This window comes from Sinohyriopsis cumingii, chromosome 2 (assembly GCF_028554795.1).
Source record: "Sinohyriopsis cumingii isolate HCF-2022 chromosome 2, ASM2855479v2, whole genome shotgun sequence".
In the NCBI taxonomy this organism is placed as follows: domain Eukaryota; kingdom Metazoa; phylum Mollusca; class Bivalvia; order Unionida; family Unionidae; genus Sinohyriopsis; species Sinohyriopsis cumingii.
The window spans coordinates 28,764,464-28,779,534 of NC_142962.1; the positions used below are offsets into that span (position 1 = coordinate 28,764,464).

General features: G+C 35.8%; 1 protein-coding gene across 1 annotated transcript in view; it reads left to right on the forward strand.

The window, feature by feature from the left end:
* LOC149804534 (calpain-9-like) overlaps positions 1-15,071 on the forward strand; it is a 113,716-nt gene that overhangs the window by 38,937 nt on the left and 59,708 nt on the right. Inside the window, exons 5-8 of the mRNA XM_089941289.1 lie at positions 1,345-1,525; positions 6,076-6,159; positions 8,010-8,110; positions 14,375-14,452. Coding sequence (XP_089797415.1) covers positions 1,345-1,525; positions 6,076-6,159; positions 8,010-8,110; positions 14,375-14,452 — 444 coding nt within the window. The remainder of the gene's footprint in view (positions 1-1,344; positions 1,526-6,075; positions 6,160-8,009; positions 8,111-14,374; positions 14,453-15,071) is intronic.

Consider the following 15,071-nt stretch of genomic DNA (forward strand, 5'->3'; position numbering starts at 1 on the left):
TTTCCTATTTTAATAACTGCTAAAGATAGTGTACTTTAGACTAATTCAGGCTGATTTTTTGAGCACAAAGGAGCAGTTTGTTATAGTTACCTGTGTGCTTAGTTCATGTAAGATGTACACAAGTACAATATCCAAAGAAATTTCAGCAACAGTACATGAAAGTAACATAGAGGTATTCCAACATTCTCTCCATAGTGCGTGTTGCAATTGTAAACAACTTCGCCTTATACTGGCACTCTCTCAGAAGTTCGTAATATTTATAGAGCACCTCCTGTTGCAGTCTGTTGATATTCTGGGACTGGTTCCTGTACCAGTATTTTTGAAATCTGTTGTCTTGGACTGGTTCTTGTACTGGTATTATTGAAATCAGTTGTCTTGGACCGGTTCTTGTACTGGTATTATTGGAATCTGTTGATAATCCTAGGATTGGTTCTTGTACTGGTATTAAGTCTGTTGTATTCTGGGACTGGTTTTTGTACTAGTATTATTGAAGTCTGTTGATAATTCTTGGACTGGTTCTTGTACTTGTATTTTAGGAGTCTGTTGATATTCTGGGACTGGTTCTTGTAATGGTATTGTTGCTATTATTATTAATCCCAAGTATAAATCTTCCATAGCAAATGAGAATTGATTACATTCAGATACTGTGTGTGGGAAACAGCATAATTCTCTATACAGGCAAAAGTGTCTTTAGCATTCTGTCATGGGAACAAGCCAGTAGTGGTCTTTATTGGCAGGTGGCTTTATACAAGCAAACTTGTTTATATCAGTCTTGTCATGGGGAATAGTCAGTAGTGGTCCTTAAAGACAGGTGACTTTATGCAGGCAAATTTATGGTAACCACTCATGGATGATCTATTGGTGGTCTTTATAGACAGGTGGATTTTGTCCCTCCTGCTATAGCATGGACAAGACTAATAGAACTCAAAATAAGTACTGGTATGGGGTAGGGAAATTACACTTGAGGGCAGAATTTGTTGATAGGAATGAGTTCTTATCAAGTTTTATTGAATTTTTGGCACCTAACATTTGTTCTAAAATATAATTTTTGTGAAACCTATTTGCTTTGAGTATTTTCAACTAACATGTATACAGTGAATCACTGTAAATAATCTTTTATTGTCTAATTGCATGTTTTGCACACCATTTATACCCCCCATTGGTTGAGAACTTTCATATATTATCCTCATCATCTCATCACTTTGTTCTTTTATCACTTGTTGATTATGAACCACTTTTCATATATAAATCACTCAATCATATAAACATTTTTTTGGCATTATATAGCCTTACAGTGCTGGTGTGCCATAAAACCACAATCAGTTAGTTGTTACTTTATTGCAGACTGTACGGTTCCTATGAAGCCCTGAAATCAGGAAATATGGCTGATGCACTGACAGACTTCACAGGTGGAATCACTGAAGGTTATGTGTTGCGAGGACCAAACGCTAATGTGCCAATAAATATTGTCAACATTCTCTTTAAGGCACTGGACCGGCAGTCTCTTATTGGATGTGGAATAAATGTAATCAGAATACTTTGAAACAAGTTGTTTGCTCCTTCAACTATTGTACTGAAAGTACACCCAATATATTGTCTAATTTTACACTAGTTGTTTGCATCTGCAACTACTGTAGTCAGAATTACACAGAATATGGTGTCTACTTTAATGCTGATCATTTGCTCCTACAACTACTGAGTCAAAGTACACGAGGTGTGGTGTCTAATTTGACACTAGTTGTTTGCATCTGCAACTACTGTAGTCAGAATTACACAGGATATGGTGTCTAATTTAATGCTGATCATTTGTTCCTACAACTACTGAGTCAAAGTACATGAGGTGTGGTGTCTAATTTGACACTAGTTGTTTGCATCTGCAAGTACTTGAGTCGAAATATACTCTATATATTGGCTAATTTGACATGTCTCATGTTTCATTAGTAAATCGTTTGTTAACATGTTCTTAATAAACTATTATTTCCTGCACAATACTCAGTATATTCTGCATGCATTTGTCATCAGAAACTGCTTTTAAAATGTTTTAGATGTAAGATTTGGTGGGTCACGAAGTCAGAGTTTAGTGTTGAGTTAATGGTATCTGTTGTAGAGAAACATATTTATTAAAATGATTTCTTTTTATTATGAAAACGGTATTTCATCTTCCAAATCACATTATTTTGATGTTCATAACTCTAATAGGCATTCTACATAGATTATCAGTTTTTTATTTGGATTTAATGTGAGTTGTGGCAAAAACCGATTGGGTATCACATTAGACGGCTTTACTCTGGATATACTGGACATAGATGTAAACTTGACTGTTGCTGTTTTGTACTGATCAGTTCCTAAACCTTCCCTACAGATGCTTGATTCAGCACACAACCAGGTACTTAGACTCTGTCTGGGTGCATTTAGAACTTTCCCTTCAGAAAATCTCTCATAGACAGGCAAAAACCCATCACTTTATTACAGACCCATGAAATAGGCTCTTTATTATGCTACCAGACTATCTAATCCAGACTGAGGAAGTTTCTCACATAAGAGAAGTATAATGCATCAGTATCTGTCTCTATATTTCTAACTATTCTTCGGTCTTATCTTTTTAAAACTAGTTTTTCTAGCTTTCTTAGAAGAACAGCTTTGTCCTATGAGATACATGTTGGCACCATTTTGTTATAACCTGCCTAGGTCACTAATTTATTCTTTCAGTTATGTGTACTGGCTTATTATATGTTCACAGTAACTAAATGAGAATTAGAAGATCAGAAATGTTGTGTAGACAATTCCTGTAGACTTTTATTTGTTTATTAGCATCCACTTCATAGTAAGTTTATGTGGTAAGCAATTATAAACCACAGGCCCAGCGACCCTCCCAGAACAAGTAACAGAGAATCACAAAAACCCAACCCTCCCAGGTCATGCCCAATGGGAAAACAACATTATAGGCCCTGTATGCATTCAAAGGGCTAATGATATATGAAACTGTGATAGGAGGATCATTTATTCCATTGTTTCTTTCGATGCCTGCCTCCTTCCCTAGAGAATGACTATATGGTCACACTGCCATTGTCACATATTCTGGTGGTGGGGAAGACTAGGTCACTTTGCTGTGGAATGGAAAAGACTTTGCCACAATGATTCATGGATGCTACAAGTTGTCTTGATACCAGATTACATTCATCACCCCTCCCAATTGTCCAGGGCCCCTCTAATTCCCCCAAATCCTTTCAAGGATAATGTTCTGCAGCAGGAAATAGAAAAAAACAAGAGTAGAGATTGCATTTTATTCAAGACTGTTCCTAGTGCTAAATGCCAACAGCAATTTTCAGTTTGTTAGAGACTTTAACTCCCACAACTTTTTCTTATGGGCATCATGGTTCAGAAAAGAGATGCCAAGACTGGCTCTAGATCTGCAAAACGCATACTTCCTTTGTCCAATACACAAGTCTTCCAGGAAATTCCTGAATTTTGATTTCAGAGATAGAGTATTCCAATTCAGGGTCTTGAAAACAATAATGTATCTCACTTCAGGATTATCTCCACATGCAAGACATCCAGATACCTGATGCCTAAAAAACATGAAGTGGGTTATATTTTAGGTCAAGACATGAATTTCCTTTTTCAAACTCTACTTCACCTTGGATTCCCTGTAAACAAGGAGATCTGACATTTTGTTCCACTTCAACATTTCATGCATGGAGTTTTCATCTGAAGACTATATCAACATGGGATTTTCATGTGAAGACTACATCATCATGGGATTGTTATCTGAAGACTATATCAGCATGGGATTTTTATCTGAAGACTTTATCAATATGATGTGATTTTCATCAAAAGACTATATCAACATGGGGATTTTCATGTGAAGACTATATCAACATCAGGTTTTCATCTGAAGACAATATCAACATGGGGTTTTCATCTGAAGACCATATCAGCATGGGGTTTTCATCTGAAGACCATATCAACATGGGGTTTTCATCTGAAGACCATATCAACATGGGGTTTTTATCTGAAGACTATATCAACATGGGAATTTTCATGTGAAGACTATATCAACATGGGGTTTTCATCTGAAGACTATATCAACATGGGGATTTTCATCAGAAGACTATATCAAAATCGGGTTTTCATCTGAAGACTATATCAGCATGGGGTTTTCATCTGAAGACCATATCAACATGGGGTTTTTATCTGAAGACTATATCAACATGGGGTTTTCATCTGAAGACTATATCAACATGGGGATTTTCATCAGAAGACTATATCAAAATCGGGTTTTCATCTGAAGACTATATCAACATGGGGTTTTCATCTGAAGACCATATCAACATGGGGTTTTCATCTGAAGACTATATCAACATCGGGTTTTCGTCTGAAGACCATATCAACATGGGGATTTTCATCTGAAGACTATATCAACATGGGGTTTTCATCTGAAGACCATATCAACACCGGGTTTTCATCAGAACACTATGTCAATATGGGGATTTTCATGTGAAGACTATATCAACATGGGTTTTTTATCAGAAGACTATATCAACATCGGGTTTTTATCAGAAGACTATATCAACATCGGGTTTTTATCAGAAGACTATATCAACATGGGGTTGTTATCAGAAGACTATATCAACATGGGGTTTTCATCAGAAGACTATATCAACATGGGGTTTTTATCTGAAGACTATATCAACATGGGGTTTTTATCTGAAGACTATATCAGCATGGGGTTTTTATCAGAAGACTATATCAGCATGGGTTTTTTATCAGAAGACTATATCAACATCGGATTTTCATCAGAAGACTATATCAACATCGGGTTTTTATCAGAAGACTATATCAACATGGGGTTTTTATCAGAAGACTATATCAACATGGGGTTTTTATCTGAAGACTATATCAACATGGGGTTTTTATCTGAAGACCATATCAACATGGGGTTTTCATCTGAAGACCATATCAACATGGGGTATTCATCTGAAGACCATATCAACATGGGGTTTTCATCTGAAGACTATATCAACATCGGGTTTTCATCTGAAGACTATATCAACATGGGGTTTTCATCTGAAGACTATATCAGCATGGGGTTTTCATCTGAAGACTATATCAACATGGGGTTTTCATCTGAAGACTATATCAACATGGGGTTTTCATCTGAAGACTATATCAACATGGGGTTTTTATCTGAGACTATATCAACATGGGGTTTTCATCAAAAGACTATATCAACATGGGGTTTTTATCAGAAGACTATATCAACATCGGGTTTTCATCTGAAGACTATATCAACATGGGGTTTTCATCTGAAGACTATATCAACATGGGGTTTTCATCTGAAGACTATATCAACATGGGGTTTTCATCTGAAGACTATATCAACATGGGGTTTTCATCTGAAGACTATATCAACATGGGGTTTTCATCTGAAGACTATATCAACATGGGGTTTTTATCTGAAGACTATATCAACATGGGGTTTTCATCAAAAGACTATATCAACATGGGATTTTCACAAGAAAACTAATAACGATATCTAGTTGGTCCGGAATGAAAATGTTAACCTCAAATATAGTTGCCCTAATGAACAGAACTAAAATCATTTGGCTGATTCTCATTGATGGTAATGTCAACATAAGAATTTTACCAAAAGTTTTCTAATGGTATCAGGTGTACTGTAAATGAAAATGGTGATGATATTATGTCCAGTATGTCTGACACTGTGGGTAGTTTAAAAATATTGTTGCACAATACTATCAGAGAAGGTTTCAAAACAAAGCAGTTACACAAGAAGGAAGCGTCTTATCTCAAATTTTTAGAAATTACTTTTGAAGCGTAGAACATCAGTACCTTCAAGGTATTCATGTATATCTTTATATATTTATTTCTAGAACTTTTAATTGGTACTCTCTGGCCAGAATTGTGCTTGTGTACCATTAAACCCAGTACTTACATTAATAATGCATGATTATATCATTGTACAGATAAATGTATACATTAAGTAAGAGAAACCGTATCGATTTCTTCTGGGTAGTGAACCTACAATCTCAGTACATGTATCTTGTTTTCTTTCAGCCACTGAAAGGAGGTGCTGGTGAATCCCAGTTACCCAATGGTCTGGTAGCTGGACATGCCTACAGTATTACAGACTTACGAGAGGTTGGTATGACAAATAGCATAGTGAGAATAGAACATGGCTTATATCACAGCCGTGATTACACCAACATTTTGGTTTATCTTTAATGGTATTCAGTTAATCGGATAATCTTCCCTATTCATGACTTAGTATGAAGGAAGTCAAATCACTTGAGTTGCTTTTTTGACTTCAAGGGATTATGAACTTGCAACAAAAAAAAAAATTCTATTAAAAGATCGTAGAGAAGAAAAGGAAAAAATACTTTGATAACCAGGTTACATGTTCTTAGAACAATATTAAGTTTTGCTTATGATCATAGAATAAAACAGGTCCATCCATATCTCTTGGTTCTGTTCATCCATATCTCTTGGTTCTGTTCATCCATATCTCTTGGTTCTGTTCATCCGTTTTGATCTTGTAGTTGAAACAGCACTTGTAGCACTGTATTGTCTTTATCATGCTGAGGAGGAAAGGGGAGCTAATCACTTTTGCTGAGGGCACATCAAGGCAGCTAAGCGTGGAAGGCCTGTGTGGTATTGATCCTAATAATGTACTGTAATCCCCCCACCAAGTTGTCAGAATTCATGAAACATTTTGTTGTGACAACTTTTATAAAAGTACCTAAAATTCGGTATGAATAAGCAGACATTTTTACATTATAGAATGAATTGGAATTATTAATCACAATTTTCTCAATTTTATTGTCAGATAATTTTTTTAATTTTGTAAATTTTACTCAAGAAATCAGGAGTTTGTAGCAGACATGGGGCAGAGTACACTGTATTCTGGAGTCCTGAGAATCTTGTACTCTTATTGTTAGGGAATTTCATGATCTCTTACTTTGAAATGGAATTCCAGGCAGTTATAGTTGTGAGCCTTTCATCCCGAACACTTCAGGTTAATAATAGAAGTTAGTGTATAAAACTAAGCTCTGCTGATTACACAGAATTGTTCTTCTTGAGTGACTTTTATTTGTGAACCTGGAAAGAATCCTATTCCTGGAGAAGATGAAGAATGTTTAATTGCCTGTTTCATTTGGAAACCATGCACGTGTGTATATAGTGTGGAGCAAGTATAACATACCTGACTGATATATCAATTAATTTAATCTGTCTTAGCCACTTGTATTAGAACACCTGAACGGTAGAATATATTTTGAAACCTAGTATTTTTAACCACACTATCGTTAAATCTAAAGTTTTTCTTTTGCTATTTTTAAAAATTACATTTTCAGATATATCTGTGTATCTAGCTAAACAGTAATATATTCGAAGATATACGTTTGCTGATGGCCATTATAGCCAGTCAGTACAGTCAAATCATTAAAGCTAACAGTTTTCATTATTATTCTAAAATTAAGTTTTAAAAGATTGAATTACATGTATTATTACATTACCGCACTCCGTTGAAAATAAAGATACACTTATGCATAGGATTTACCATTTTGTCATTTCAGTGAATTATTCTTGATTTAATGGTTAACTATGGGAACCTGTTTCAATTAATGTTTGCTTTGTTTTTATTGTTAATCATATGGTCAGAAAAAGTAAAAGTAACACATTCTTTTAAAACTCTTGTTTAGAAGAAAGGAATTTAATAAGTAATGAAACATGGTGTGATTCTATTTTTCTTTTATCCAAATAGTACAAGCTTTTGAATTGTTTGCAATTTTATGAGTACACTTTCTATACTTGTGAGTACTTTTGAACTTTCATACCTATACTCCTAATAAGGAAGTACTTAAATATAGTGCTTCTACTAATACTTGAGCACTTCAGAAGTACTTGGCCCTTGTCTAATTTGTAGATTGCCTGTTGAGTTTTTTCATGCAACAAGGAACACTGTATATCTCTTGCTTTCATTGTATTTGCAGATCTTGCTAATGTCTGAGAAAGGTCAGATACCCATTACATTAATACGAGTGCGCAATCCATGGGGAGTACACGTTGAATGGCGGGGGCCATGGGGAGACAGGTAACAGAACATTGGAAGCTTCTAAGATAAATTTCAATAAAACAAGTTATTTAAATGAGCAAATAATACACCTTATGAGTTATTTGGAATATATTGAATCTCAAGAAAAGTATAAAATAGCAATATAACAAGTAATACTTTTAGTAGATTAATTGGAAAACAATGTCATGCCAGTGGGTCATTTCCAAATGGTTTGGAACGAAGGAAGATGTATCTTCCAAGAATACATTGTAAGCAGTTTACCTTGTCTCGCTCTTGTGTCTTGGTATTTGGATCATTTGGGACTTTTTGTATTAGCTTTAAATCTTAACTGATCAAAATCTGATCAAAATCTGTCTCTGAAATGTTTGAAAAAAATCTAAGGAATTCAGACTTAAACCAGCTGGGCTCAATAATCTCTATTTTTGCATCTTTGTACACTATTTTGTTTTCTGAAAATATTGTTTAGAGGAAAATTAGAGACTTGAACTTAACCTTGAGTACAGTGGCCCGACTCTTGAATGACCCCACCCCCCACCAGCGGCTAACCACTTCTTATGGCCAGAATCCCTAGGCACTGTGTGTTCAAAAGCACCCCTCATGAAAGGCCACCCTGCTAATGTGACCAGCGGCCAGCATATTGGTGCAAAAATGTAAAATTTACCCCTCACGAACGGCCACATTTTGTTAATATGTATCCAGAACCAGTATTTAATTCATAACTTGTTAAGTAATCCGATTTGTGTTTCCCGGTTTTCGTTACTGAAAGAAGTGTTGACTAAAGTACATGTACCATTAAAGTTAATATTATATCATTTATGCCTCACGAGAAGCCACAATTATTCCACAAAGCTGATAAAGACTAAAATTTTAATCCATACAAAAGGGTAAGTACATGTAATCTGATTAGCCTTACTGCTGTGTTATCATAAGATGTCCGGTTTAGTCACTGATAATTGTTAAGATTACAATTATTGTAACAGTAGCAACAGCTGAGAAGTGGCAGTATTGATGTACACAAGTCAGTGGGAAAATGGTTTGATAGCCTTTATGGCTTCCCATAGTTAGAATGTTGAGCTTGTTCACTTTGATAATTAGTGGCTATTACCACTGACAATAATTGTGAAGATTATAGAATCCTAACGTCCTGAAGGTGCTGTTTTTCAGGCCAAACCTAAGTGATGTTAATGGTATCAAAGCTGTTTTGGCTTCTATCATGTAGTGTAAAGAAATGTAAAAACGATAGGGTACCAGACTGCGACCAATGATTCACATGACAAGATCACTTACTTTAAAAACACATGGCATTTTGTTTAAATGCAGAAAAATTGTTTATCAGTCTTGTAATTGGCAACATAGGAATAAGTTATTGCAAAAGATCAGCATGTCATCAGATAAAAGAATATTTCTCAGTTTAGAAGATAAAGTGAAAGTAATTCAACTGAACAAAAAGGGTGAGACTTTGAGGATCCTTGCAGAAATATTTTATGTAGGAAAGACTCAAATAAGCAATATTGTGAAAGGGAAACAGTTCTGAGGAAATGGGAAGGTGGCATGGACAGAAAAAGGAAGATTGTTAGAGCCAGGAGATGTTTGTACCCTGATTTGAATGACAAGGTTTTTGAATAGTTTTGCACTGCATGCTAAGAACATTCCTCTCACTGGTCGAGTGATCCAAGATAAAGCAATAATTTTATTAGTTGAAATGGGATATAACAACTTTACCTCAAGTAACAGATGATTGCACAGATTTCAAGTCCGACACAATATTAAGTGTTCTGTCCTTAGTGGAGAATCAGCTGATGTTAATAATGAAGTTGTCAAAGATTGGAGCAAAAGACTGAATGATATATGCAGGGAATATGACAGCAAGGATATTTTTAATTGTGACAAGACTGGTTAGTTTCTTAGACTGTTGCCAACAATGTCACAGGTACAAAAGGAGACTCGTGTAAAGGTGGGAAAAAGCAAAGGAGAGATTTACAGTTTTGTTTTGTGCCAGTTGTTCTGACAAGAAACTGAAGTCAATGGTGATTGGAAAATTGCAAAATCCAAGATACTTTAAAGGATATAGTCGGACACATTTAAGAGTTACATATGAAGCAAACAGAAAAGCATGGATGACAGGACAGATATTTGAGTCCTGGATCAAAAAACTTAATCAGCAGATGAAAGTGCAGAACAGAAAGATCCTGCTTTTCCTCAATAACTGTGCCACACACCCAAAAATGGATTTGTCAAATGTCAAGGTTTCATACTTTCCTTTAAATACAACTTCAAAACTTCAGCCCCTGGATGCAGGGATAATCCAGAAGGTCAAATTGAATTACAGGAAAAAGCTGCAGAGACAGGTTTTGTTCCTGATGGATAATATATCAACTGCATCAGACATAGCACAAAAGGTGACTCTGCAATCCAATGGCTGACATCAGCATGGGATGTCCTGACAGCCAAGACGATTCAAAAGTTCTTTCAGAAATGTGGGGTTTTACAAGAGGTATCAGGTGTACCAGAGGCAGAGGATGAAAACTGGGATGAAGAGGACTATATTCCTCTTATACCACCTGGAACAAACCTTAAGGATTATGTTCAGTGTGATGATGCATTAGCTACAGAGAACACAATTAGTGATGACTGGTAGTCGTTAACTCATTTGGCCCCAATCCCGCCTCTAGGTATGATGAGGCTGTACCATATTTCTGAGCTCTGTAGCATCAAGGTCATTTAAGATACACCAGCGTGGGTGGTATTACAAAAAAGCAGACAGATATAGCTCAAAAATGATACCAAAGAATCTGGAAGTTCTAGTTGCACTACAAAATACGGAGGGAAAAACCTCATTTTTTGGACCTGTTTTTTTCTCACCCAAAATTCGCTCGTGGTCGGAATGTGATTTTGTGTCAGGATTTTAGACCTTTTGGCCTCAGATCTAAGGCAGACTGGTCTGAACTGCACACAGATAGGTGAACCTTTGCAAAAACTAGGATATGGTGGGCGTTTGGAATAAAGAGCAGTTTCCATACGAAAATGACGGGTCCATTAGGCAAAAAAAAAGAACTCCAACTTTTACCCTTCTGCTCATGCGCAAGCAAAATAACCAATGGAAAATGATGTTTCTAATACAACTAGGCATTAGTCTCATGTAAAATCTGTTGAAAGCCAATGTATGATGATGTATTCAGAAATAGCCTCCCTCAAAATTACAAAAACCTCTGGGGTCGAATGAGTTAATGACAGAAATTTCTAGAAATTCCTGTGAAACATTGCCAGGATGAGATAAGTGGCTGGCAGAGTGACACATGTGACAATCAAACCCCAGCCAAACAGTGCATTACTCTGCAGACTGCATGGTTACATTCCACAGAATTGATGGATTATGGCCTCGCAACAAACAAATGTTGAACTTGTGGACATAATTATGAAAACACAAGACATTCTTAAACAAGACAAAAGGAAAGCTGTAGAAAGCATGGGACAAATGACGCTGGATAACTGTTTCAAGCCAAAGAATTCTTAGGAACATCTGTATTGTATTGAAGGGTCTACTGTTGATAGATGATGTGATCTGTAGCAGACAGTTTTAAAACTATATCGATGGTTTTTCATAACATTCTTTTGAAAATGATGAAACAGTTTGTTTCACATTGATTTCACAACATGAATTTAATTTGTAAATACAAATATTAAATATTTTCAAATTATGTATTTGTGACTTGTGATCCACCTCTTGAAGACCACCCTCATTATAAGGCCATTTCCCTGCTGCAATAGGGGTGGCCTGATAAGAGGGGGACCACTGTGTAGCATGTTTTTGAAGATGATGGAGCAAGTTTTTGACTATAATTATACTAACGAGTGTTTCACAGAAATGATGTAGCGCACCAAAGATGCCTAAGTAGTAGTAATGTCAGCATTTTTTTGACTGATTTCTTTTAGACCAGTTGTTGCAATTGACCAACATAAAATCATTGTGGCATTGAAAAAATGAGATTGATTTAGCTGAAACTACAATCAAACCATCATTTGATGGATGGGATGGACACTGAGTCATTATTATGATACGCATGTATTTGGAAAAGGACCTTTGCCATTGAATGTGTGTGTGTATATATATACACCACTCCCTCAATAACTCGCAAACCCGCTTATAACGTGAGTTATCAAGGGAGAGGTATATATATATATATATATATATATATATATATATATTGTTACGAGTCTAGATTCTTACAAAAGGTAACAGAAACGAGTGAAGACAACAAGCATTGTAAAATTTAACAAATAATTTATTTCCCTAGAATATCATTTCAAAAATGAGAAAACAGAACTTAAAGTTTACGAATAAAATCCAAAATTATTCCAAGAATTAAAAAATAGAAGTAACAGTAATAAAAAGTCCTGAATGAAACTGAGTTCAAATCCTGATGAAAATCCAAAATGGAAGATGATGACGTCTGTTGTAACCTGCAAAGTGCTGTTATGTCAACAGCTTCTTGTTGAATCACAGAAAATATTATTCCAGTTTTGAATTCAGTATAAATTCCAATAAATGTTTTTATCCAAGAATTTTATAGGAGCACTTATGTATTTCCAGGGAAAAGAATCACTTGAATTCAAAATAATTTGAAGAAAATAAAATAATTAGCCCAAACTGGTCACAACATAAAACAGCTTACTTTAAAAGTGTTAAGGCATGACTGACTAAGTTCTTATCATAATATGAGTTATAAGACTAACTAAAATGCAAAACAGATGCCCGGATGGGGGTCAAGAGTTCACCTTTCCAGAAGGAATAGAAGTTTGTTACATGATAATTATCAGGTCATCTAGGTATGGCCTTGACTTAACTTAATAATAATTCTTACTCTGAGAAAGATTTTTAAAAAAAAAGTTGTTTACCAAAACTGTCACTGGTTCTAAATCAAGGTAAGAAACTAGATACAGTGTTTCTATTATTAGGTGTTTATCAATTAAATAAAAAAGTCAGGTCAAACAGAACTGAACTTTAAAAAATAAAGTCCAGTAAACAATATTACATTACAATAAAATGTAATGGAATTTAAAAAAATTTAAGCTAACAAACAAATAATTAAATTACATATACATAACAATATATATAATTATAGATAGATAGATAGATAGATTGTTTAATATTACTGAGGCAACTGTTTCAAAATAATTGCCCTTCCTTATCATTTTAAATGTAAGAGTTATTATGCCTACACTTTTTAAAAAAGTGTTGGGAATATTGCAGTACAATCTGTCTGTCCATTTACTGCATCACCTTCTGAACCAATGGGTAGAATTCAATAAAAACCTTTGTCATCCCTGTAGTAACCATTGGCAAGAGTGATGTTATTTTTGATACATGCTGTGGGGTCCCTGGATGGGGTGGTCGATACCACTGTGGTCCCTGACAGGGATGGTTGATGCCCATGTGGTCCCAGTGAAGGGCAGTCGGTGTCCCTTTTGTCCCTATGAGGGGTGGTTGATGCTCCTGGGGTCACATGGAGGGGTTGATGGCACTTTTGCCCCAGGGAGGTGGGGGTTTAATGCCCTGTTATCCCAGGGAGGTGGGTTTATACCCCTAGGCTCCATGGAAGGTGTGGTCAATGCTGCTGGTGGGGAACTTTTGAGGGGTGGTCAGTGGCACAGGGGTCCCTGGGAGGAGTGGTTGAACATCAGATATGCAGACATTGCAGTTACAGTCACATTTTCAACGATTTTGTAACTTTATATATGCAGTCATAGTTGAGCAATGCATCATTTGTGAGATGGACTTTGCATTGTGACCTCTGGTGACTCTTGGCGGAGAATTAAAGGGGATCAGGTGGCAGGTGTTTGGAATATGGTCGCATGAAAGTGTGTGGATTTGAGATGGGGAGCCAATGCAGTTGCTTAGTTTATATATTACAATTGATGAATATATGTACAGTAATTTATCCGAATCATTAGATCATTTCCATTTTGTTATTCATTTTATATTAAGCCTTAGGCCACTCCTTTTCTAGAGACTCAGTCTTAATCCAACTGCATTGGACACAAAAATGTATATTTACAAGACCTGTTGCTAAGCAGGACAGTAAAAACCATAGGTCTGGTTGCCAATGTCAAGTCAAATAATTTTGCTGGGTGATTAAAACTGTTGCTTACCCAGAATTTCATTTAAAACATGGAAGAGTCTGCTATCTGTTCAATGTCATGCAAAGTCACTGTTGTGGGCATGTGGTTTTATTATGATTTTTCAATTCCTTTGACTGTTGATAAATTGTTGTACATCTTCAGGTCCTCTGAATGGAACAGTATTCCAGCAGATGAGAAAGAGAAAATGGGTCTCATCTTCAGGGATGATGGAGAATTCTGGTGAGCATGAGTTCATTTATCAATTAATAGATGTTAAGAATTCTTGAGAACTAAATGAAATTCATTCTTCCATAAAATCTGTGTTTGTATTTACCCTACAGCTGGTTTTTCAGGTTTAGATCCTAGAACTGGTCAAGACATTTTCATGTTGCATCATTTAGCAATAATCAGGAGTGATGGTTGGCTTCCTTTATTTCAAGAAATGACATCAAGAAAATATTCTCAGCTGTTTTCCAGTGATTTGAAATTGTATGCCTGTCTAATTACTTTTGTTTTTGAAGTAAAACCAGTCTATACGGACTCTCAAGAGGTCTTTATAAACAGGTAGTTCTTTATTCAGAGGTAAAATAAATACAAATGAAGTAATTTCCTTTATGAACAGGCATTTTTTTTATAGAAGTACTGTTAAAGCAGGTTTTATTATCAATTTTTTATGATTGATAATAAGAGATGCATTATTTACACCATCACACTGTCTGCAGCAAATAAAACTAGTAGCACTGTTACCACTACAGTGGGGGGCCCCGAGTGGCCGAGTGGTCTAACGCGCTCTCCGTTATGGATCACTGCCATCTCACCTCTGTCTGCGTGGGTTCGAGTCTCGGATTCAGCCAATGTG